At 40.6% G+C, this 25,292-nt stretch overlaps 2 protein-coding genes and 1 long non-coding RNA gene across 3 annotated transcripts in view; 2 read left to right on the top strand and 1 right to left on the bottom strand.

The window, feature by feature from the left end:
- Window positions 1-25,292, top strand: part of LOC148146785 (uncharacterized) — a 76,068-nt gene that overhangs the window by 47,772 nt on the left and 3,004 nt on the right. The gene's annotated exons all lie outside the window — the stretch shown is intronic.
- On the top strand, window positions 9,379-12,350 carry tmem229a (transmembrane protein 229A). Its single transcript, XM_043709138.2, has one exon. The coding sequence runs from the start codon at window positions 9,523-9,525 to the stop codon at window positions 10,591-10,593; it is 1,071 nt and encodes a 356-aa protein (XP_043565073.2). The 5' UTR covers window positions 9,379-9,522; the 3' UTR covers window positions 10,594-12,350.
- LOC122559532 (ADP-ribosylation factor-like protein 8B-A) overlaps window positions 13,576-25,292 on the bottom strand; it is a 94,284-nt gene continuing 82,567 nt past the window's right edge. The window contains exon 7 of the mRNA XM_043709139.2: window positions 13,576-15,998. Within this exon, the coding sequence (XP_043565074.1) occupies window positions 15,949-15,998 (50 nt within the window). The 3' untranslated portion in view covers window positions 13,576-15,948. The remainder of the gene's footprint in view (window positions 15,999-25,292) is intronic.

Here is a 25,292-nt window from a genome sequence, read left to right as displayed (position 1 = left end):
TCCCCCATTTGTGAATGGCTTCTTGTACCATGGTGCCACAGACAGTTGGCTCACATGTTCTGCAGCCCCAAACATAGTGAAAAAATCTTGCACCTATTGAACAATTGTAAAGGCTGAAACTCCTGCCATCTGGGTTCTCTGCCTTGCCTCAGCTGCAGCCACACTTCCCAGTTCCTGATTCCTGACCTTTCTAAGAGGGTGGTCATTCCTGGAATAGTGTGCAGAGAATGTTTTCCCCTCCCATTGTGAGTGTCTACTGCTTGGCTTCCAACTCAAACTCTGAGCTTACGTTCCTGCAGCCTCAGACTCTTATATGCCCTTGATGACATCAGCACATTGTCCTACCCCTACTATTCTTCTTATGTGATAATTAGTTTTGTTTTAGCTTATCTTAGAATTATTGAAGCCTACAGCTCCCATTCAGCTTTATTACAACTAGTAAACTTTATAAAACTAAAAACTTCACAGTTGTAAACTGACCTGAGTTTTGATATTAATGAACAAAATATTTTCCACCAATCTCTTGTCTATAAATTTACTACAATGCTTTGTATTTATGTAGCACTTCTAGTGTGGGAAGACATCTGAAGACACTTCATGCATATTTTATCCAATAAGATTCACAAAGGGAGATATTAGGGCAGGTGAACAAAAGCTTGGTCAAAATGACCGGTTTTTAAGGAGTGGTTTAAGGGAGAAGAGTGAAAGTTTGAGGAGCAGAAAGGCCCACCTTAGCCCAGTGAAGAAGGTTATTTAAGATTACAAAGGAACTTTGACCAATTTGGCCAATGGGCTGAAGAGTGGCAGATGGAGTTTAATTTGGATATTGCATTTTGGTAAAACGAACAAGGGCAATGGTAGGGTCCTGGGTAAAGTTAATGAACAGACAGACTTAGGGGTTCAGATACATAGTTCGTTGAAAGTTGCATCACAGGTAGACATGGTGGGTAAGAAGGCATTTAGCACGCTTGCCTTCATTGCTCAGAACATTGAGTATAGGAGTTGGGATGTCGTGTTGAGATTGTACAGAATGTTGGTGAGGCCACTTTTGGAGTACTGAGTATAGTTTTGATCTCCCTGCTATAGAAATGATATTGAATTGGAGAAGATTCGCAAAAGATTTACCAGGATGTTGCTGGGACTGGAGGCCTTGAGTAAAAAAGGAGAGGCTGGATAGGCTGGGGCTCTTTCACTGGAGTGTCGGAGGTTGAGAGGTGACCTTAAATAGGTTTATAAAATCATGAGTGGCATAGATCAAGTGAATAGCAAAGGTCCTTTCCCCAGGATGGGGAATTCAAAATTGAGGGATATATTTTTAAGGTGAGAAGGGAAAAATTTGAAAGGGACCTGAAGGGCAACATTTTCACATAGAAAGTGGTTCATATGTGAATGAATTGCCAGAGGAAGTGGTAGATACAGGTACAGTTGGAACACTTAAAAGACATTTGGATAGGTACTTGAATAAGAAGGTTTTTGAGAAATATGGACAAAAGTGGGATTACTTTAGACTGGGAAACTTGATCAGCATGGATGAGTTGGACCAAAGGATCTGTTTCCGTGCAATATATCTTGATGACTCCATGACCACTTCCTCACTGCTCTGAGACTAAGACTTTACCTGACGCTCCCAAACCCTACCATCTATCTTTCATTGCTTGCAAATGGCCAAGACAATATAATGGACACTGGAGGCCCATCTGAGTGCACCAACAGCAAAAGGCTACTTGCTCACCATTTCTACACTTAGAATGAATTTCACTCTCATATCTTGAAATGCTTTCCCAATGAAGAAGGGTGACTGGACCCAAAACATTAACTCTGCTTTCTCTCCACAGATGCTGCCAGACCTGCTGAGTTTCCCCAGCAATTTCTGTTTTCATATTTGATATTCAACATATGCAGTTCTGTTCTTATCTTTAATATCAAACCTTTGTGGACTGATTGGCATAAGGTTTTCTTTGAAGTTTTTCAATTATTATTTCACAGTAATTCTTCAAATTTGCAATTTATGGAAAAAAACTTCAGCTAAAACATTATTTCTACAATATTCAGATAGCCGGACACAAGTTGTTCTTGGTGCGTTTGTACCATTTATGACCATCCTCCTGACAGTATAGAGCACAAAGCACAGTCACAGGATCTCAGTGAAATGAAGGACTTTATGTTTTGCTGAAAGCTATGCTTCCATTGGAGATATTAAAAGGTCTGAAGCAAACTGTCCTAACAGCCAAAAACTAGTTAACTATTTTTGCTTTGTGCTCAATGACCCCTTCCAAATATCTTGCATGATGCTATTCCAATAAACCACACCAATTAATGAATGGCCTTTCTGTCCTTTGCCACACACTGAGAGGAGGAGTTAGAGTCAGTCAGTGTGATTAAGGTAGCAGCTTAGTTAAACTGAGCTGTTGCCATAGCAATGAATAAGTTGGACTTGACCATCAGCACTAAACTTGTTGCTTGCAGTCAGATTAACAGCAACAAAGAGATTGTTGCAATTAATAAACTGTGGAGCAATTTAAAGTAGGGCATCAAACTGCATGTAGACCAATTTGAAATTTTTAAGATATTTCTGTGTTTAACATTACAAAAGTCAACCTTTTCAGTAGAGGGAAATTCTTCATAACACTTGGCATTTAAATATTTCTGGTCATTAAAAGCAGAATTCCAACACATCTTAGTTCCACAAGCGTTTGACAGAAAGTGCCTTTCTAAGGATTTATTCTAAGAAGCTGGAAGAATTCCAATGGCAAAGCTTTTCAGGATTTTGTCTTTGAAGGGGCTGGGCAGGGTAAGCATTCAAAATGGCTGTGGCCCAAACACATAAGCAACAAGGCTCAGTTCTTGCTTTTGTGTTTCTGAATTCTCAAGTTTGCCAGAAAGGACTCTCCCAGCTCATAATGGCCTTTTGCATTTTCATTTTGTTGTTCCCCAGTTACTAGTGCTGAAGTAATGTGAAACAACTGTAATATATTGTTTGATAAGTGATCACACCAAGTAACAGTAGTCTGCAAGAAAAATGCTTCCTCTTTGGTTCTTACAACAGATTCTCTGGACTTTGTACTGCGAATTGGGGCCCAGAAGTTAGGATGTGACACATTCTGCTTTGAACTGCTTCTCCTAGCAACTAATGTTCTTTGATTTGTGATTTGGTGAATATAAAAGGAAAACTTGTACTTCAGTACTGTACTGGAGCGTTAACCTAGATTTAGTGCTCACATCTCTGGTGGAATGTGAGCCAATGATCTCCTGGCTTGGAAGCACTGAATCACAACTTATACTGACGCTTTTTGTGAATGTTAGTGACTGAAGCCACACAAGATCTTCTAGCTCCAAATCTTGGAAGGGACTTGACAAAAATGATATTATTGGAACAGCTTGAAATACACAGTGACACCATGAAAATAATCAGTAACATGGGAATGTATTAACAAAAATGGTAAACCTTTGAATTTTTAAATAATGAATATTGAAAGAAAATTTAAGCGTTGCTGACATATATCTCTAGACAGCAAAAGTAAAGTGTAATAGTGAACACATACATAATTTTTGACTCCAGTTCTTGTGTGTCCAATCAGCTGCTATTTTTCTTTGGAGAAATGCAGCTGCACGTTTATCAGCAGAAAGTTAGAAGCTGAAGCTTGGACTAACACGGTTATACAGTTTTCTTCATGTGGTACCAGGGCTGAGATTTTCAATCGCCTTTGGAGTTGAGATTGGGGAGCTGTACTGGTCCTGGTTGGTATCTCAGTATCCTGACATCTCTGGGTGTGCTGAGATTTTGGGTGTGCTTTTTTAATTAATTGATGGTATGTGGGCATCACTTCCTGGGTCAACCTCACTCTCCCTTGAGAAGGTGATGGTGAGTTGCCTTCGTGAACTGCTTGACAGCACTGTTAAAGGTACCTTCCATCATTTTACAGATGATTGAGCGTAGACATATGGGTGATAATTGGCCAGGTTTAGATTTGTCCTTCTTTTTTGTGCACAGGACATGCCTGGGCAAGTTATCACATTGTCAGGTCGATGCCAGTGTTGTACTGGAACAGCTTGGCTAGAGACCATTCTGTAGCACAAGTTTTCAGTAATATTGCTGGAATGTTGTCAGGCCCCATAGCTTTTGCAGTGTTGAGCATCTCCAGCCATTTCGTGATGTCTAATGGAATGAATTGGAATGGCTGAGAACTGGCATTGTAATGCTTGCAACCTCAACCAACTTGGTTCATCCACTTAACACATCTGGATGAAGATTGTTGCAAATGCTTCAGCCTTGTCTTCTGCACTGTCCCTCATCGATGGGATATTTGTTGAGCCTCTTCTTCCACTGAGTTGTTTGATTGTCCACCAGTGTTCATGGCTGCATGTGGCAGGACTACAGAGCTTAGTTCTGGATGCAAGTAATCCTATTTTATGACTGCACCAGGGTGACATGAAATGCCTGGTACTGCTCCTGGCATGTCTTGTTGCAGTCTTGATTGCAGACTTCAAGGCATGTGCACTAGTGAAATGACACAAGCTTGTCAATTTCCTGTAAGCCCCTTGAGAAGCTTGCTAATGGGTTGGGGAGAGCAGTAAGCCTGTTTGCTAATTACAAATTTTCAGTGGTTAGCACTGCTGCCTCACAACACCACGGTTCCAGGTTCGATTCCAGCCTCGGGCAGCTGTCTGTGTCGAGTTTGCACATTCTCCCTATGTCTGCATGGGTTTCCTCCGGGTGATCCGGTTTCCTCCCACAATCCAAAGATGTGCAGGTCAGGTGAATTGGCCATGCTAAATTGCCCATAGTGTTAGGTGCATTAGTCAGAGGGAAATGGGTCTGGATGAGTTACTCTTCGCAGGTTCAGTGTGGACTGGTTGGGCCAAAGGGCCTGTTTCCAACTGTATGGAATCTAAACTAATCTAATCATTTCACAATAGATCAAGGGCTCAGCTGCTCTCCAATAGCCATGCCAATCTTCCCTATCATTGGCTTGCTCAAAAATAAATCTGTCTGAGGATCCAATTTCCAACCAATCAAAATGAATGGCAGTGGGAAGTGTTAAATTAAGGGCTTTAACAGAAATGCAGATTACACAGGTTAACATATGTTGGTTATAAATAAAATGATTAAAGTAAAAGATTAAAGGAATCAAATAACATACATGAAGAATAGCATATTATTGAGTCAAAAATAGCCCAGATTTCTTCACATTTAATTATTTGTTTGAAGCAGTAGCACTGCTAATATTACATCGGTGCACCCAAGAGAAAATATTGAATTCAGTGTCTGGGATTGTGTTGTTGGAGGTCAATCATCACGGCCCCATGACATCACCGCAGGACTTCCTCAGCATAGTGTCCTATCTTCAGCTACTTCATCAGTGACCTTCCTTTCACTATAGAGTCAGAAGAGGGGATGTTTGTTGATGATTGCTAGGTATTCAATAACATTTGCAACTGCTCAGATACTGAAGCGGTCAATGTTCATATCCAGCAAGACTTGGATAACATTCAATTATACAAAAGCCAGACCATCTCCAACAAGAATGAATCTAACCATTTCTCCTCGATACTATCAAAATTAGCATTGCTGAATCTCCCACTGTCAATGTTATGGGGTTTAACGTTTATTAGAGACTGAACTGGACTACAGCAGGTCAGAGACTGGGAATTCTGAAGTGGGTAACTCACTTTCTGACTCCCCAAAGCCTGTCCCCCTTCTTCAAGGTACATGTCAGGATTGTGAAGGAACAATCTCCACTGCCTGGATGAGTGTATCTTCAACAACGCTCAAGAAGCTTAACACCATCCAGGATAAAGTAGCCAATTTGATCATCACCACTCCCTCCACCACCAACATATATTGCAACAGTGTATACCTTCCACAAGATGTGCTGCATCAACTTACAGCACCTTTGACAGCACCTTCTGAGACTATGACTTCTCCTATTTACAATAAAAAGGCAGCTGACAGAGGGGAACACTGCCACCTGCAAGTTACCTTCCAAGCCACAAACCATCAAGACCTGGAATGATATCACCATTCCTTCACTGGGTCAAAATCCTAAAACCCATCCTCTAACAGCACTGGATATACCTAGACCACATGGACTGCAGCTGTTCAAGAAGCTTGTTAACCACCACCTCTTTAAGGCATTGAGGAATGGACAATAAATGTTGGTCTTGTCGGCAATATTTACATGCTGACAGCAAATATTAACATAAATATAAGATGATAATTTGTTTGGAAGGATGCTGACTGTGAAACGAATGTTATCCCGAACGTCAGATACATTTAGAAGTATTTTTTGGAGCAACACCCATTCTTATAATTGACACGATAGAGTCACAGAGTCATAACGTTTTTGCAGGTTAGAAAGAGGGCAATCATCCCACCACATCCAGGCAGTCATCAAACGTCCGTGTATTCTGATCCCATTTTCCAGCACCTAGCCCATAGTCTTGAATGCTATTACATTTCAAGTGCTCACCTAAACAGTTCTTGTTTTAGGGTTCCTGTCTCTACCACCCTTTTAGGCAGTGAGTTCCAGATATCCTCTGGGTAAATAATTTTTTTTCCTCAACTCACCTCTAACCTCTTTCTCCTTACCGTAAATCTCTGCCTCCAGTTATTGATCCCTCTACTCATTGGTAAACTTTCTCCCTATTTACCCTGTCTATGCACTTCAGAACTTCCTACGCCTCAATCAGATCAACCACTTAGCCTTCTCTGCTATAAGGAAAACAACTTCAGCTTATCAAGTCTCTCTTCATAGCTGAGTTGCTCCACCCAGGCAACATCCTGGGGAATTGCTTCTGCACCCTTTTGAGTGTAACCACGCCCTTCCTATGATGTGGCAAACAACTGCACACAATATTCCAGCTGTGCCTTCGCTAACGTTGTATACAGCTCCATCAAAATCTTCTTGTTCTTGTATTCAATATCTTGAACAGACCTTTGTAACAATCTTATCTGCTGTCTTGCTGCCTTCAAGGATCTACAGGCATGCTAATCAAGATTCCTCTGATCCTCTGTACTTTTTCAGAATGAATGGGGAGTAGCACCCTGCTCTCATATCGACCTGTCCTAATTATGGCTCGCATGCTTGAGCTTTGGGAAACATTTGCTTCTGTAACAATCTTCTCTTCCTGGGTGAACCCAGAAAATTTCTGAAATAAATGAAGCACTTATAGGAAGAGAAAACGAACTCACATTTCAGCTTGATGCATGAGTCAACTTGGCATCAGGGCTTTGACATTATGAAATGATGTCTGATTGCTAAAACCTCCTTAATCCCTAAATGATATAACTCTCATTACAAATTGCAGGTTTCAACAAGCACGGTAAAGGAGTCCAGGTGGCCATTCTTGATGAGTAAGTGAGTTTCAGCAAGTTTGTTCATAATGGTGTTTAACCATCCAACATATGCAAAGCTTTCAGTGTCTTGATACATATCCAGGGCAGTGTTCTAGTGAATCCCAGTAGAGGTTTGACATCAAAGAGAAGCAACAAAGCCTGGCCATCGACCAATATTGCTGAATTTCTCCTTACATTTCCAGTGTCCAGCAAAGTAACTAAACTCTATTTTGTAACAACTTTTACAAATAGATTAAAAGGAGCAATTTCAATGTGTACAGAATACCAGTAAAGTTATCTCAATGAAGCTATTTTACTAATACATGGTGTTTGTCAATCGGAACCAAACTAAAAACTTTGCACAGCAAACTACTCATTTCTCAGAAGCAAACAGAAATTGCTGGAAAAATTCAGCAGGTCCAGCAGCATCTGTGGAGAGAAATCAAAAGTTAACTTTTCAGATCCAGTGACCCTTTCTCAGAACTACTGTGGAATTCTGAAGGGTCACTGCACCTGAAAGGTTAACTCTGATTTCTCCTCACAGATGCTACCAGACCTGCTGAGCTTTTCCAGCAAATCCTGCGTTTGTTTCTGATTTCCAGCATCCGCAGTTCTTTCAGTTTTTGTTTATGATGTGAAAGTGCCAGTGTTGGACTGGGGTGTACAAAGTTAAAAATCACACAACACTAAGTTAGAGTTCAATAGGTTTATTTGGAAGCACTTGCTTTCAGAGTGCTGCTCTTTCACCAGGTAGCGGTGGAACAGGATCATAGGACACAGAATTTATAGTAAAAGATGTGTTTTTATTTAGCATTTGCTCATTTGACAGAGCTGCCAAAACAACGTTAAGCATTTTCAAAAAACAAAAATTGCTGGTGAAGCCCCCGTGGAGTTAAAGTATTCTTGACCCTTGAAGGGTCAGGGGACCCGAAACCTTAACTCTACTCTCCACAGCTGCATCCTGAGATGTTCCTAGACATCAGCAGGTTTAGAAGCATCTGTGAAGAGCGGAGTTAAAGTTCCGGGTCCACTGACCCTTTAAGGGTCAAGAATACTTTAACTCCGCAGGCGCTGCAGATTCTGCTGAGTTATTCCAGCAACTTTTGTTTTTGTGGGGTTTTTTTGCTTGTGTCGAAAGCTTTTTCTCCGTGTTTCAATTCTATCAATTGTGCTCAGATTTGTAAAGCATTGGAAATTTGCGTGTCAACGCTCCACATATTTGCCTGACACTATTTTAACCAAGGTGCCAGTCGCTTTGAGGAGAAACAGCTCACACTGTTGGAAGATTACACAAAACCCTTGGATTAATGTCGCCAGCAGCAACTTCGCGCCGACGTATTCCATCGTCAGAATACAAATAGACCTTTTTAAATCTCTGCCTTTCTCAGTGACCTGCCTGAGGGGAAGTGATGCACTTTGACGGTTTTGCCTGATCCGAGTCATAGCGGAGAAGCAACAATCTCTGGCGTACAGAACAAACAGGTGGATGTGTGAAAAGGTGGATGTTAACAAAATAAAAGATGCATTCCCCACAACCCTTGGGATGACTCTGTCCCGTCAAGAAACCTGCACACAATCTGAACCTGGGCGTGAGATCCCCTCTTGCGGGCTGCTGTTTAAAATTGCAAACACAACTTCAGCTGCCCTTTGGTGGCAATTTCCGAGCAGGATGTCGAAGCGGAGAAGAGGGGGGTGTGGGGTGTGGAATAGTTTCTTGAAAGATAGATTTACATGGGAAGGGTGGAGGATTTACCGAACAGAAATAAAACCAAAATGTTCACGGAAACGGTGCAAAAACTCCCGTGGTTGGGTGGGAGGAGTATATCGCACTGTAGGTTTTCCTGGGGGTCGAGAGACATTTAGGCGGAGGAAGGAGGGAGGGAGGGAGATAACTGCGTCTGAGGTGCGACGTGTCGAGTGCAAATGTTACGTCTGTATTAGCTGAGGCTGCTGCTGCGAACCCAGCGAGGGTTGTAGCCTGTGCTGCTGCCAGGTAAGCAGTGCTCCAATGTTTCAGCAAAGAGCAACATGAGCCGGTTGTTTGTTTTCCTACATGAGTGTTTATTTCTCTGCGAACGGCAGAGCGTCCTTTTGTCCCTCTGAGCGGGTAGAGGGGGTAGAGGGGGGGGTGAGTGCACACTTTGCTGGCGGTGCTGGAAGCTCACGTTTGACAGCCAGCGAGGAGCATGCACGGCGGACGGAGCGACGCTCAGCGGCTGCCGTCGGCGGAGCGCCCGGCTGCCGGCAGCGGGAGGGGCCGGCCGCTGGCTGCCCCGGGTCCGGGCCGCCTCCAGGATCTGTCCGGTGCTGAAAGCGGCCGCTGCCTCCCCACGTGGATGCGCCTGTACTTCTACGGGATGCACGGCATCGCCCTGGACGTGCTGCTGTCCTCGGCGCGGCGCTTCGCCCGCACCGGCGACCCGAAGATGCTGGGCTTCTCCTCGCCGGTGCTGGGCGTGCTGCACTCACTCGCCCACTGGGCCCTGGAGCAGCTGTACCTGCAGCAGGGGCTGCTCCGCGGGCGCCCGCTGCTCTTCCACCTGCTGCTCTACCCCTCGGTGTACGTGAGCCTGCAGGCGGTGCTGGCGGTGCTGGCGGCCGGGGAGGAGCTGCTGCTGCTGCCGCCCGGCCTCCTGCTCTTGCACTACCCGCTCGCCCTGTACCACTCGCAGCTCTTCCTCAAGCGCTTCCTGCGGCTGCGGTGCGAGCGCTCGGCCCCGGCCCCGGCCCCGGCCCCGGGCCCGGCCCCGGGCGGGCAGCTCCAGCCCACCGCCGCCCAGCGCCTGCCCGGCTCCCTGCGCTTCGTCTTCTACGGCATGCACGGCTTCCTGGACGAGATCGTCTTCACTTCCGTCTTCAACCTGGTGGAGGCGGCGGACGGCCGGCTGCTGGGCCACACCTCGCTCTGGTCCTTCCTCATGTACGGCAGCTGCAGCTTCGCGGTAGAGAAGCTCTACCTGCAGCTGCACTACCGCTGGGGCTGGAGCACCTGGCAGAGGCTGCCCGTCTACATCCTCTGCATCTACAGCTGGGAGCTCACCTGGGGGCTCGGGCTCCGCCTGTACAACGCCTGCTCCTGGGATTACTCTCACTACCCGCTCAACTTCATGGGTCTCATCACATTGATGTACTTACCCGGCTGGTTGCTGCTCAGCTATTACCAGGATGTGCTGTCCAATGTCTTACTACGTGTCCACTACACCAAGACCAAAGACTCCAAGACTGCTTGTGCTAACGGGAAAAACAGAACAACTTAACTGGAGCACCAAGCTTCTCTTTTTTAATATACCTGAAACTAGGAGATTTCAATTTACCATGGAGAGACTTTTTTAGATACACGATACAGAGTTACCGCTGTATGTTTTAATTTTGGATATGTGTTGAGAGCCGTATACAATAACCACTAACAAACTGAAGAAAGCCCAATATCCAGTCAATGCATGTTTCCATTCGTAACAATCTTCAAATTGTGAGGACTGGATGATTAGCTGCTAGTAACTCATTCCACTTTGCAAAGAAAAAGACCTATAACTGGGGCTCATCTGTGACCAGAAGATTCCATTCTGAAGACCGAGATTATGAAGCAATTTCAGAATCCATCTCAGCTCTCACTTTTAATGTGCTTGTCGTTTAAACATAAAATGGTAGATTCGGCAACAAATGCTGCTTGTTGTGGCATTGTGAAACGCTTCTGCTCTGTGGGTCAGTTTTAAAAATGGCTTGTTATGAGCCTGTGCAGGTACATCACTGCCAACCCAGCTGCTGCTACAATGCAAACTCAGTTCAGAAATCACTTACTTCTGATCGATAAGATTAGCAGCTCGAACAATTTTTTAAAAAATCAATTTCTATTTCAAAAAAAAAACTGACCAGTATTTAGTCAATGAAAAGGCAGCTGCAGAGGACTTTTTAAAAAGACTTGTTATTAATTTGGTGATAGTGAGTCCTTTTAGGATCAAATGACTGGTGTGGTACTAACCATTTGCACCATTATCTGAATTCAGAAATTTCTTAACATGAATAATAGAATTGGTTTCTTACTACTGTACTGCAGCATGTATTGTATGTACTTCACAGTATTTTTAGGGGTTTTTTAGCCAAATGTTCTGGTTAAAAGAACAGACAATTGTTTTTCCTAATCCGTAAAAGACCTTGCTCTCACTTTAATAACATTGAATATTAAGGTTCATAATTCTAATTGGAAGAGCTGAATAGACACTACTTTTTAAAAAAATATTCAATTCTTCTCAGTATGTAGGCACTAAATTAACTTCATTAAAACATATACAATGTGGATTGTAAAGATTGCATTAGAGCTACGTAACTCCTTGAACAGAGAAGTACAAGGGCAGAGTTCAAATCTCTAAGATCACGGACACTGTTCTGGCAATGGACATGTTAATCACACAGGTTCAATTTTAATGCTGTACGGTTGTGTTTTATTTGAAATATGTATCATTTTGTTGACATTGTTTGATAACAGCCATGTGTCACTGATATATTGGGATACTACAATAATTTGCTTTAAAAAAAACTCTACAATTTGGCTTCACCTTTGCATTTAGTACAGTACAGTGAACAAAAGTAGTAATTATTGATAGAGACTGTAAACATGCTAAGCTAAGGCCACAGTTTAAATCTGTACACTTCTGTATCAGGCAGCTTAAGCAAAAATTAATCCATACATTACATTATTAAAAACATTAGACTTATAAGAAGTAGAGTGAGGACTGCATTGTACTCGTGCTGCCATGCTTTTCATTGCTTCCATATTCTGCTGATTTGGGAATTATAATAGATTAAATAGAGATTCATGTTTTACAAGAGGCAACACTGCTTTGGAATTGTGGCTTGCTATGTTCCCACTCCTCCCTTCCTTTTCCCATATTCAAATAAGAGATCAAATGGGGCAAATACTGAAGCGACCAAAGTGAAGAAGCATATAATTCATGTGTGTCAGAAAGATGTTATTTTAATTCTAAAGAACAAAATTAAAGAAGAAAATCTAACAATGGATTACTGAAGTGTGTGGATGATATCAACATACACTGTAAACTAATATACTCAGTTGTTTTAGATTAATGCAGCATCCTTTAGGAATTGTTTCATTTTTAAAGTGAGCACAAAACAAAAATGTTTGTGACGAGCTACAAATTTAACAAAGTTTCAAGGTACCAATTAGAGATATAATTTTGCTAACCACCGCCGATGTATTTTCAGGATCTTAGGTACCAGCTCTTAGCTTACAAGACAAAGGTTCAGATGACAAAGATTCAGATGACATGAACAACAGTAAGAGTGATTTATGTTATCTGAGCTCTGAGACAGTATCATTGCATTGTAATTGAACAGCCAACGTGTGTTTACAGTAGCTGGACAGTGACTCTCTGGTGTTAAACAATAATCATGGTAGTAGGTACATTCAATGGCACATAACATATCAAATTGTTTTGCTCCTAAATTCTTGCCTAATGCACAATTTAGCTGATGTGTCAGAGACATTAAGCAAAATTCCAGAGTTTTTTTAATTAAACAAATAAACTACACATTTGAGGTTTGTGAAACCCATTTGAATTACGATTGGACAGTTAAAATAATGAGATTTATCTCAAACTTCAATAACATTACATTTCATTAATATATAGAATTTTTAAAGTTTAGTTTACAGGCATACACACTAACATCTACTAATATGTATCTACCTTTAGGAAATAGAAGAAAAAATTACTATACTTGCAAAGATCAGGTTGCTTCAGTTAGCACCGATCTGAAATATCTACTTGGGATGCTGTTGTACATACACCTAAAAATTATTTGGAATACTGATCAAGAACCAGAACAGTTTTTCAAAATAAAAGCTGATAAAGAAGAGATCTATCGGTTTTTTAAACTATGTTGGACACTTGGTTTTGAATCATACAGCGTAGAAATTCGGCCCATTTTGTGTCTGTGTCAGTTGTTTGAAAGAACTGTACAGTTAGTCCCAGGACTCAGGTTTGAGCAGGGCGTTTACACAGAATTAAGGTCCAGAAATAGGCTATTTAGCCCAATGTTTTTGATGCCAGTGTTTGAACTTCACATGAGCCTCTTCTAATGCAGTCTACATAATACCTCTTCTCATCATTCCCTCATCAAATGCTGCTTTTGCTTAGAAATATTGTGATTCCTCAGTTGGCAGACAGCGACTCTGAATGTGAATTCATTATTTAAAAACTCCAGTAGAATTAATCACACAATAGAACAGTTTCTGACCAGTCTTTAGTGATTGTAAATTTGAAAGAAGGCATATGCTGTATCTGTTCCATTCTATACAGTAGAACAATGTGAGCTACCACACCAATATGGTAGACTGGATTAAATGCTTATGATTCTATTGACCAAAACTGCTTCAATACATTGTTAAAATCCACATTCCTAAATTGAATACAATTATGACAGCACAACAGCTGCAATGCAAATTACCAATTGCCAGTTTTTTAAAAAACTGAACAAGAGATCAAAGCTTTAGAGCTATGTCTCATTTTTCCACTTTATATAGTTAATGTACATGTCTCATGGAAGAAGCAATTTAAAATATATTGCACATAAATAATACAAAGAGAAAATGTGGGATGTGTATTTTTTCTGCTCAAGCAACATGCAGACAAAGTTCATAATTAATGAGTAATAAATCCAGTGTCTGACAAATACATTCATTTTAAAGAACATGTTACATCATAAAGTAGTAGTCAAGTTTAAATTTCAGGTTCTATTGTAATTGGTGTTGCTTCAGGAAAAGAGCAACTTCGTGATGCCCAAGTCATTACATCACCAAATGTTACTTAACTGCCATAGAAACAAAAAGGTAATTGACCTATTGTATAAAATAAATTTCACAGGAAGTGTGGAAGATATTCCATCCTCTGGAACTTATAAAATGGCACTAGCCCCAAGATTCTGCTTGGATCATAGGAACTGGCTTTTAACTGAAAACCTATTGTGAATTTTGGCTGGTACTATTTAAATGATCACTACAGGTTTTGTAAAAATTTTCACTGAGAGGTTCTATCCTTTATAATAAACTGCAACTTTATTTTTTTTTAAGAAGTGTCTTGCTAATTATGGGACGTAAAATACATGAAATCTAAAATGAAGACTTGAAAATAAAAGTGGAGCAAATTATCCTTATGTACTGGGCCAATTCTTATTCCTCAGTTAATATCATCAAAATACATTAAGGGTCTAACAGCAAGAGGATAGGTTGGATAGAAACAAGGTTTAGAATTTACACAATTCACTTATAGTACTGATGAACACAAATTCATTCTCACTGACGACAAGTCTTATTTTTGTGTCAATGTACCCATGCTTCTTTGCATAATACCATTTTTAAAAAAGATTAAGATGATGTGACATGCAGCTCATGAGTTTGCAAATTAACTTCTTCTTAGAACAAATATAGAAAGGAACTGAAATGTGAAGTAGATGGCAAAGTCTCTGGTACTGTAAAAGAAAACAGCTGGTTTCAAAAGATCTTGATTTCAATCTTTTTAAATGCTATTATAGAAAGACAATTAGGACATAAAACTGGACTAAAGCCTGCTTCTCACAATGTAATGTGCCAATTTGGAACAGGCTTGTGACCATCAGACTGCACTTTCAAGCAATTGTTGGATGCATTTCAAATTTGCTCTTATTGTGGTACATTTCCGATACTACTAACCTCCACTTAGCAGTGTCTGATATTCCATGTCTACTAAAACATTGATAGTAGGCTTACCTTGTGCTGTTCTCACATTGAGATTCATGAAATGAAAGATTAAACTTGGAATGGTGCACACCACTTCCACACAATAAAATCAATTTGCAGTCTTCTTTCAAGTTAGCATCAAATCATTAGATTATATTGATGGCTTATGTCTTGATGAATGCAAATAATTTAAAAAAGCAATTAAGCTATGAAGGTAATGTCGGTTGAATTTCCCTGCTACCCTGTGGATGTAGATAGCCATTGAGGTCGATGGGAAACAATTTAACAGATTATATTGATGTTAGTATAAAAGTGCAATCCATGATGGTGTCAAAATAGGAAGATGAAAGCATCCCTATCAATCAACAAAATGTTGCTGCCCTGCTCCTGCATCCATATAACTACTGTACTTATAATTTAGCAGGAGCATGTCTTCACTGGTCAAGCAAACCATTCCTGTTATACATAGGGCTCAGTTCCTTTTGATCAGTAATCATACATTGAAATACTGTTTTATATTAATACATCGCATGCAAAATGAGAAACACACAATCAGGATATCATCCTATTAAAAAGGGCATAGCCATTATCTGTGTTTTTTTTTCCAAAGGCATCTCTTAATTAAAGAAGCCCTGTGCCCAAGGCTTACAGAAATAATTTATGATTACTCAGCATTACTGTTGAATGGCACAATTTTCTTTAAACGTAGAAAATGACCTGAAGTCAAAGGAACGCAAAGAAGAAATCTTAGAAGTCCATATTAACAAGAACTGGGATTGAAAGACTCAGGCCCAGCTGAGTTAGGTTTTGTTCTTCCATATATCCTTCCAAGGTACGTAGGATGGACAAGCAGTTCACCATCTTCTACAACAGGAGACCAACCTCAGCAGTGCCTGGATTTGGAGTGCTGAATAAGCCACTGTAGTGTGATGTCTGCAAGGAGACAAGATATGAATTATAGTATTTTGTCACTATTCATATTGCACAAATAAAAGATTCGCATAATTGCCTGTCCTTGAAATTTCTCAATACACACAAATTACCTGGAGAACTACTGAAGTACCTTCATCTTACACTGCACAATGTTTCAAGTGTTTCATTTATCCAAAGAGAAAAGTAGCTGTGAAAATCAAACTGCTTATTAAATAGCTGAAGGTGCCTTTCTTTAAAGAGTTTAACTTATTCTTTGAAACAATCATTGTAACCATTTTAAGTCTCAATGGAAAGTCGAGTTGGCTTAATGATGGTTTGTAGCATGAATCTCCATTTAATGCAGTACAAGTCGTCACGTACAGCAGCTCCTGCTTAAGTTCTAATTTGTGAATTATTATCTATATGATTCAACTCTACAATTGTATGTTCAAGCCAGTGAATAGTTTCACACAGTTACTTCTGCATTTTCAATATTTTATGATGGTTGTGAAGAGAAACGCAAAACAAGTTTAATTTATAATTTACAAGTGGGAAAACAGAACAAATACCTGCCCATGGACCCACCTTTGGAGCTCAACACAGCTTTGGCTCAAAGTCAACAGCATGTCAATTAAATCCAAGGAGGTTGCTACTAAACAGTTTAATGAAAATATCTCTTAAACAAAATTTACTTCACTGAAATAAATATTTATTTTAGAATTTCATTTTAATAAGTGGACAAATCAAATGATAAGGATTACAGACAAAATTTTCCATCAAATGCACAAGACCTTAATTGTCCAGCTGCAACAAAAAAAAAACTACCACAAAATAAAGAGATGCTAACTGTCATCTGAGGGATACCCGCACAAGAATCTGGAGATATAATCCCCCATTAGTGCTCAGAGTGTTTTCAGAGACATGCCTGAATGTAAAGATTTAAAAGATTTTGTTGGTTGTATAAACTACTTAATGCAAGATCTGTAATTCTACAGCTGTTTACGAGAAAATGAGCAATTTAAAGTCTTCCTTCAGAGAAACAGGAGTAGAATCCACTTGAGGACCATCATGTGACACAACTGAATTGGAGCCTGGTGGGGTTATATTTCCCCTTCCTCTGCTCTGCTGAGTTCTCAAGCTATTCTGCATTGTTATAACAGGAAGCAAATGCAAACTAGAAATGAAGGCTAAATATGATTTTTCAGAGGGAGACATTGACTTGGACAGAGAAGCAGCTGCAATGGCGTCCCTTCCTGCCCTGTACCATCATTTCTGATGACTGCCACAAATATTTCCTGGTCCTCTCATATTCCTCATCTACATAAATCCTCTCACTGACATCCTTGGAGTATAAGGGCAATTGATGTCTCACAATATTAGTTTCTGCATGCATGCTGAAGAGATTCTACTTTACCTCACCAGTACTTTTCTAAAGTTTCTAAATCATCAGACTGTTTGTCCAGCATACAACATTAGGTGAACGGAAATTTTCTCCAATAAGGTATTGGGAAGATTATCATCTTCAGACTGCACTAAACTCCACTCGCTAATTACAGATTCTGTCTCTCTTTGCAGCAATTGTCTAAGGCTGAGGCACAAAGTTAGAGTACAATCAGAGCTCAAGATAAGAATTTGATCATACAGCCTCACCAGTCAGACCACTGACTTCTCTCTCGGTAACATTGCCCAACTCTGTCTGTTTCATAGCTCAACTGCTGGTGAAACCCTCAATGATGCCTTTGTTACTTCTCAAATTCACTTGTCCAACTCACGCCTCACTAACTTCCTACATTCTACCTCCATAAATGCACAGTTATCTGAGATGTCCTAACTCTCACCATTTCCCAATCATCCATCCCCTCTCTGCTCAATGACCTACTTTGACACCTGGTTAAGCAATGCTTCAATTTTAAATTCTCATCCTTTCTGTCCTCTCTGTATTTGACCTCATGTCTTCGTATTTTTATAATATCTTCCAGCCCTGCAATATCCAAGATATCTGTGCCGTTTCAATGTTAGCCTCTTAAGCATCTCTGATTTTTATCACTTGACCTTTGACGATTACACCATCAGATGCCAAGTCAGTAAGTTCTGGAATGCCTGTCTTGAATTTCCTGGCCTCTCTTCCTGTATTTCCTCCTTTGAGACACTTATTTAAAAGCTACCCGCCTGACTAATCTTTTAGTCATCAGCCCTAATATCTCTCTACATGGTTTGATAATACACCTGAGAAATGCCTTGGAATATTTTGTAACAGCAAATAAGCTATATAAATACAAGCGACCATTATATAAAGAGAACAAAATATCGGGTGACCTTGTCAAATCTGCGGAAAACTCAAACTGCATAGAACAGCGAATGAACATGTTAAGAAAATGTACAGTGAAGAAAAAGTCGAGTTGAGATTCTATGGGAAACACTGATACAAGTCAAAAGATACACAAGCATATTTCAATATACATACAATTTGCTCTAATTTTTAAAGAAGCAAAGCAAAAACACAATTGACACAACATAAAAAAGACTATTCAACCCATCATGCCTGTACCAGCTTGTTGAAATCCTTCTCACATTCGCTATGTCACAGCAAACTTTTCTCCTACAAGTATTCACCCAATTCCCTTTTGAAATTTACCATTTAATCTGCTCCAAACACTTATTCAGAGGAAGCATTTTCAGGCAGTATATCTCAGATTAACAAACTTGCTTCACATTTTTATTTTCCTCATGTCATTCCTGGCATGCAGCCAACTGTCCTAAATCTCTGCTTCATGGTATTCACCCATCTGTCATTGGAAATAATTCCTCTTCAGTTATTCTATCAAAATCCTTCAAGAGTTTGAATTCCCCTCCTCAATTCTCTCCATAACCTTCTCTGCTTCAAAGGAACCACCCCAGGTTCTCTCATCTTCCCATGTAACTGAAGACCATCATTCCAAACCTGTAAAACCCCTCTTCATCCTTTCCAAGGCTTGTATATCCTTCCTAACATGTTATGCTGACAATTTTACCACAATGTTCCAGCTGGGAACTAATCTCTGCTCAAAAAAATTAGTATTTCTTCCTTTTATACTCCATGTCTCCACTCATCAAACTAAGGATCAAATGTACCTTTTAAACAGATTCCTAAACTTGTCTTCCACCTTTAAAGACTTCTGTACATAAATTCCTAGTTGCTCTGACTCATACATTCTCACAAAAGTGAATTTTAAATTGTATCATTTACTTTGCATTGTTTTTCTTCACTCTCCCAATCAAAATGAATCACTTCACACTTATTTGCATTAAATTGCATTTCACCAATCTTCCTAGAGTCTGTTATCTGCCCTCTCACTGCACTGTATATCTCTAGATCTCACAACATACGCAAACTTTAAAATGATGCCTGTAAGATGCAGGAGAGAAGTAGGCCATTTAGCCCATCATGTCTGCTCTACCATTCAATGTGATTGATGGCTGATCTCATAATGCTGTTCTGTATATCCTGTTTACCTAAGGTATACACACAATATATAATCAGGGAGACCAGTTATACCAGCTCCAAACCTTGCATTAATAAGCTCTGAACACAACATTGAATACATGTCTTTAATCTACAAAATAATCACTCACCACAAGTTGGTGCTTTCTGTTCCTTAGCTAGTTATGTACCCACACCAGACATTTTATCTTTCAAGTCATAGGCTTCAATTTTAATACATTGTGCTTTATCAAATGAGGTTTGAAAGCCCACACATGCATCAACCAGATCCGTCTCATCAACTCACTTTGTTACTTTACAAAGTAACACAGCCAAGTAAGTCAAATATTACTTCCCTCACTTGGATGGAGAGAGGAATTTGTTCAGTGAGTACAAGAAAACTTTCTGATTCAGTATGTACCTACTAGAGACGGTGCAAAATGTGACCTACTGTTGGGAATAAGGCAGGGCAGGTGACTGAGGTGTGTGTGGGGGAGCACTTTGGGGCTAGTGACCATAATTCTATTCATTTTAAAGTGATAATGGAAAATGATAGACCAGATCTAAAAGTTAAAAGCAACTGGATGGGTATATGAATAGGAAGGGTTTAGAGGAATATGGGCAAAATGATGGCAAATGGGGCTAGATTTATTTCGAATATCTGGTCCGCATTAACAAGTTGGACTGAAGGGTCTGTTTCCATGCTGTACATCTCTATGAATCTATCCAAATCAATGTTGGCATTCAGTTATTATTTTTCAAAATACCAACTAAATTTCTTTCAGACTATTGCCTTTAGAAATGTTTCTGCCACCAAGGTTTAATTAGCCAGACTGCAATTGTTGAGTTTGTCCTCTCTCATTTTCTGATGTGTAACATTTGCAGTCCTCCAGCATCACTGCAGTTTGGAAGACTACAGTCAGAACTTTCACAATTTCCCACTTTACTTCCTTCAGCAATCTAGGATGCAGGCCATCATAGATACTTGACTCTTCAGTTTGAGTGGTACAAATTTTTTTAAGGCACCCCGTTTTTACTCTGATCCCTCCTGTTTGTCCTACGTAGTGTTTGTGGCAGTCCCTGACAGAAAGTTAGCCACCAGGTTACAGGAACACCAGCTAGCCACAAAAAGACACGACCCTCTCTCCTTTGTAGCCCTACACACGGATGAAAAAAAACCACCAATTCGACTGGGACAACACATCTATCCTGGGACAGGCTAAGCAAAGACATGCCAGAGAATTCCTAGAGGCCTGGCACTCCAACCACAACGCATAAGCAAACACAAAGATCGAAATACCATCTATCAACCCCTCAGAAAACGAACCGGAAATGACATCAACACAAACCCCAGGAACCCCATCCAGGGCAAACATATAAATAGAAAGCAGGAGACAACAGTTTCGCTTCACTTGGAGGTCGCCACTGAGGATGTTACCTAGACAGGTAATGAAATGTCTGGATATCAAACCTACAGCTCAGCGAGCAAAGCTACACCCTAATCCTGGTAAATCTCCTCTGAATCCTTTCCAAAGATTCCACATCCTTCCTAGAATGCACTGACCAGAACTGCACACAATACTCCAAGTGCGTCCACACCAGATCTTTGTACAACTGCAGCATGACCTCAAAGTTCCAAAACGTGATCTCTCTACTGATAAAAGCTAACACACCGTATTGCCTTCTTAACAGCCCTATCAATCTGGGTTGCTACTTTGAGAGATCTATGTACGTGGACACGGAGATCTCTCTGCTCATCCACACTACCAAGAATATTACCATTCACCCAGTACTCTGCATTCTTGTTACTCCTTCCAAAGTGAATCACCTCACACTTTTCTGCATTAAACTCCATTTGCCACCTCTCAGCCCAGCTCTGCAGCTTATCCATGTCCCTCTGTAACCTGCAACATCCTTCGGCCCTATCCACAACTGTACCAACCTTAGTGTCATCCGCAAATTTACTAACCCATCCTTCTATGCCCTCATCTAGGACGCCTATAAAAAATGTCAAAAAGCAATGGACCCAAAACAGATCCTTGTGGTACACGACTAGTAACTGAACTCCAGGATGAACATTTTGTATCAACCACCACCCTCTGTCTTCTTTTAGCTAGCCAATTTCTAAAACAGATATCCTAAATTTAGTCCCATTTGCCAGCACTTGGCCCATATCCCTCAAAAACCTTCCTATTCATTTACCCATCCAGATGCCTTTTAAATGTTGTAATTGTACCAGCCTCCACCACTTCCTGTGGCAGCTCATTTCACACACGCATCACTCTCTGCATGAAAAGGTTGCCCTTTAGGTTCCTTTTAAGCTTTTCCCCTCTCACCTCCAACCTGTGCCCTCTAGTTCTGGACTCCCCCACCCCAGGGAAAAGACCTTGTCTATTTACCCTATCCATGCCCCTCATGATTTTACAAACTTCTACAAGGTCACCCATCAGCCTCCAACACTCCAGGGAAAACAGCCCCAGCCTATTCAGCCTCTCCCTATAGCCCAAACCCTCCAAACTTGGCAATCCTTGTAAATCTTTTCTGAACCGTTCAAGTTTCGCAACATCCTTCCTCATTGCTCTGGAACTATATTGATGTTGAGAAGCTTTGTTGTATGCAAATCATGAACTTCTCTCCCTCTGCCCTTTTCATTATTAATTTCAGAATCTATATTGGGATAACTGAGGTCCCGTGTTTTCCCTGAATCTGTAATCTTTGCACTGTTTGGTACTTGGCGGGAGAATTTGCTCCACCATCTCCTGTGTACTATTTGATGGTGTTTAAGGTATACTCAGTAGACAAATAGTTCCTTGATCATTCCTAAATTCTGAACAAATGCATCAACTTTGAAACTTCAGGCAATATTATGACTTTCTAGAGTCTGTAACAGGGGCCAGGATGTTACAAGCAGTGTGTGTTCTTGATGGATGGGATGGTGGTGACAAATATGCTACATGCAATAGGCCCACTGCCTTCCAACCCAACCCCCAAACTACCCTCACAGTGTGCTAGTGGGCAGGCACTGGCATTAGTAGCCCTGCCCACCCATATTTAAATAAATAATTAAGGGACATTTAGGAATGGTAGCAAGTCTATTGATCCGAATAATACAGACCGTGCCAAAATATTGATGATGTAGGCAGTCAGACAGGAGTGGACAGGCTTTAAATATTTTAAAGGATAGGCCAACATAAGAAATCATGGAAAGGAAGGGGACACCTCTTCGCCAGGAGGTGCCCTGTATACTTTGGGGATGTTTGAGGAGAAAATGAGGTCTGCAGATGGTGGAGATCAGAGCTGAAAATGTGTTGCTGGTAAAGCGCAGCAGGTCAAGCAGCATCCAGGGAACAGGAGAATCGATGTTTCGGGCATAAGCCCTTCTTCAGGGATGTCCCATTTTCCACATGAAACCACTTCCACCTTCTTCCAGCCCAACAGAACCTGGTACTTCATTCCCCTTCTGACTTCTAGGGTCCCTCTCCATCTCCAAACCCTGGGTGTGACCCTTCTTAATCGGGTTTCTTATTACACTCCAAGCAGTTCCCCTGATGGAGCTGGTGACAAGTTAGGTTAGCTGGCAACTTTCTGATTCAGACGAAAAAATCCTTTTCACTAAACCAAGCTGAATTTAAACTTAAGCTGTCAATGCAACATGCTTGCAGCTGCCAAGATGCAGGGAAATTCTGGAAAGCTTATCAACAGACATTTCTGTACTGATCAGGATGTAAGAGCGTGGTTGAAACCCAACTGAAATATGAGTTTTTGAAGCTTTGAGTTCAATTTCACATTATGTTAGACTGGCCAACTATCTGTTTGTCCTGACAGTGAAGTGAATGGAGTTGAATATGGGGCAAGGAGTCTGATGGATGACCTATGAAAAGATGCTTGTTTTCAGACGCTACCCAAGATGAAAATCTATCCCTTAAATGTTAAAATAAGATCCTGAAAAATACAATTTTTGAAAAGAACAAACCAACTTATGTCAACAAAATGAAGAAAGGGCAATAAAGAATTTGAGGATTTGTTGTAGATTACTGACCACACTACCAGGGAGACCAGAAACAACTCTCTTGTTGAATACTATTCCTTGTAATAATCACATCCAACTTTGTGAATGAGCAATTGTATTTTGCTCACAGTTTTGTATATTTTTTCTCCCAACACCAACCAGAGAAATCAAAACTTAATAATTTACTTTTAAATTGAACAGACCCACCCCCAAATTTTCTAGTCTTGGTTTTCTACAACTGATCACTGCTGCTGAAGAAAACTTCAAATTGACGTTTACAGTCACCTAATATTTGACCTAAATGGATTTTGTTCCGATACACACACCCTGAAAGCGATTGTTAGCCAGGCTAATCAATAGCTTGTATACCTCAATACTACCTGACACTGGTGTGTACAAAAGTAAAATGGGACATCTAACTACTGCCCCTATTGAGGTCATTGAGTTCAGGACACAACAAGAACTAAATCTGACTTTTAGCTGAGTAGCTCAGTAACATATCTTGGTGCCCAGGATACAAGGTTTTATGCAAGTTGCAAAAGTATGTCCACATCTGTGCAGCCAGTGCTACGCACAAATCATACTTCAGTTTGAAATATAAACTTATGAAGATAGAAATACTCAGGAGGTCAGGTAGAAACAGAGGAAAGAAATGATGTTAATTAGCCAGGTTAATAATGTTCCTTCAGCTGAACTGAACAAAAGATAGAAACAAAAACAGAAATTGCTGGAAAAGCTCAGCAAGTCTGGCAGCATCTGTGGACAGAAATCAGACTTAACGTTTCAGATCGTGTGACCCTTCCTCAGAACTCGACACAAAACTTTTCCAGCGATTTGTATTTTTGGTTCTGATTTACAGCATCTGCAGCTCTTTTGGTTTTTATTAAGATAGATACATCTATGTTTTTAGCAAGTGGAAGAAGTAGAATCACAGTTATCTCCTACATATTCAGAACTCCTTGAACTGCTGTTCGCACTGTATCTGAAGATCCTCTGTCAACACCACACACTGTATATGCACTCTCTTGAGCAGATCAAACTCACTCAATCTCAAAGCTGGACTGGCCCACAGTTTCAATCCATCAGTCACCTCAGTTGGCATTTTAATCAAAAGCTTTTTATCTTCCTTTTGATAACTCTATAACCAGCTTCACCAATTTTTGGGTATCATCATCCCTCCAGCACTCAGATGGTTGACATCTGAGCCATTCAAACCTCATTCAGATGGTACACCTTCCATTTCTTTGCCCACTTCCACAAAACATTTTGTCATTTGCCTCCCTCACCACCCAGTATGTCACAGACTTTCCATTTGGTTCTTCTATTCCTCTCGCCCACCTTACTTACTCAAAACCTGTTATAAATCAATCTTTCCCTTGTCTGATAAATGGTCATCATCCATCCAAAATGTTAACTGTCTTCCTTACAGATGCTGTTTGGTCTACTGAGTATATCCAACAATTTTCTGCTTTAACTCCAGACTTCCACCATCTGCAGTAATTTCCTTTTGTATTAACATACTTTACTTTCTAAGACCTTAAGATCTAACTCTAAGATTTCTATTAAATGCCTCAGTGACGTTTTAGAACATACAGAAAAGGCTGCACATTGTGCTGCAGTGGTAGTCTGCCTACCTCAGGGCCAGAGACCTGGCTTCAAGTCTCACCTGCTCTGAAGATGTGTCATAACATGTCTGAACAAGTTAAATAGTATTGATAGAATGTGCAGAATCTACACACTACAGATTAAGATACAATACTGCAAATCTATTGACGCATTTCAGCATTCACTTAGGTCTCTGTGTGGTTTGGTCTTTGTATTCTCACAGTTCACTAAATTGAAGTGC

This window comes from Chiloscyllium plagiosum, unplaced genomic scaffold (assembly GCF_037043375.1).
Source record: "Chiloscyllium plagiosum isolate Xiang-an unplaced genomic scaffold, Cpla_swu_hap1 HiC_scaffold_19, whole genome shotgun sequence".
Taxonomy (NCBI): Eukaryota; Metazoa; Chordata; class Chondrichthyes; order Orectolobiformes; family Hemiscylliidae; genus Chiloscyllium; species Chiloscyllium plagiosum.
The sequence above is the reverse complement of the archived record's forward strand: the minus strand, read 5'-3'. Positions and strand labels throughout refer to the sequence as shown.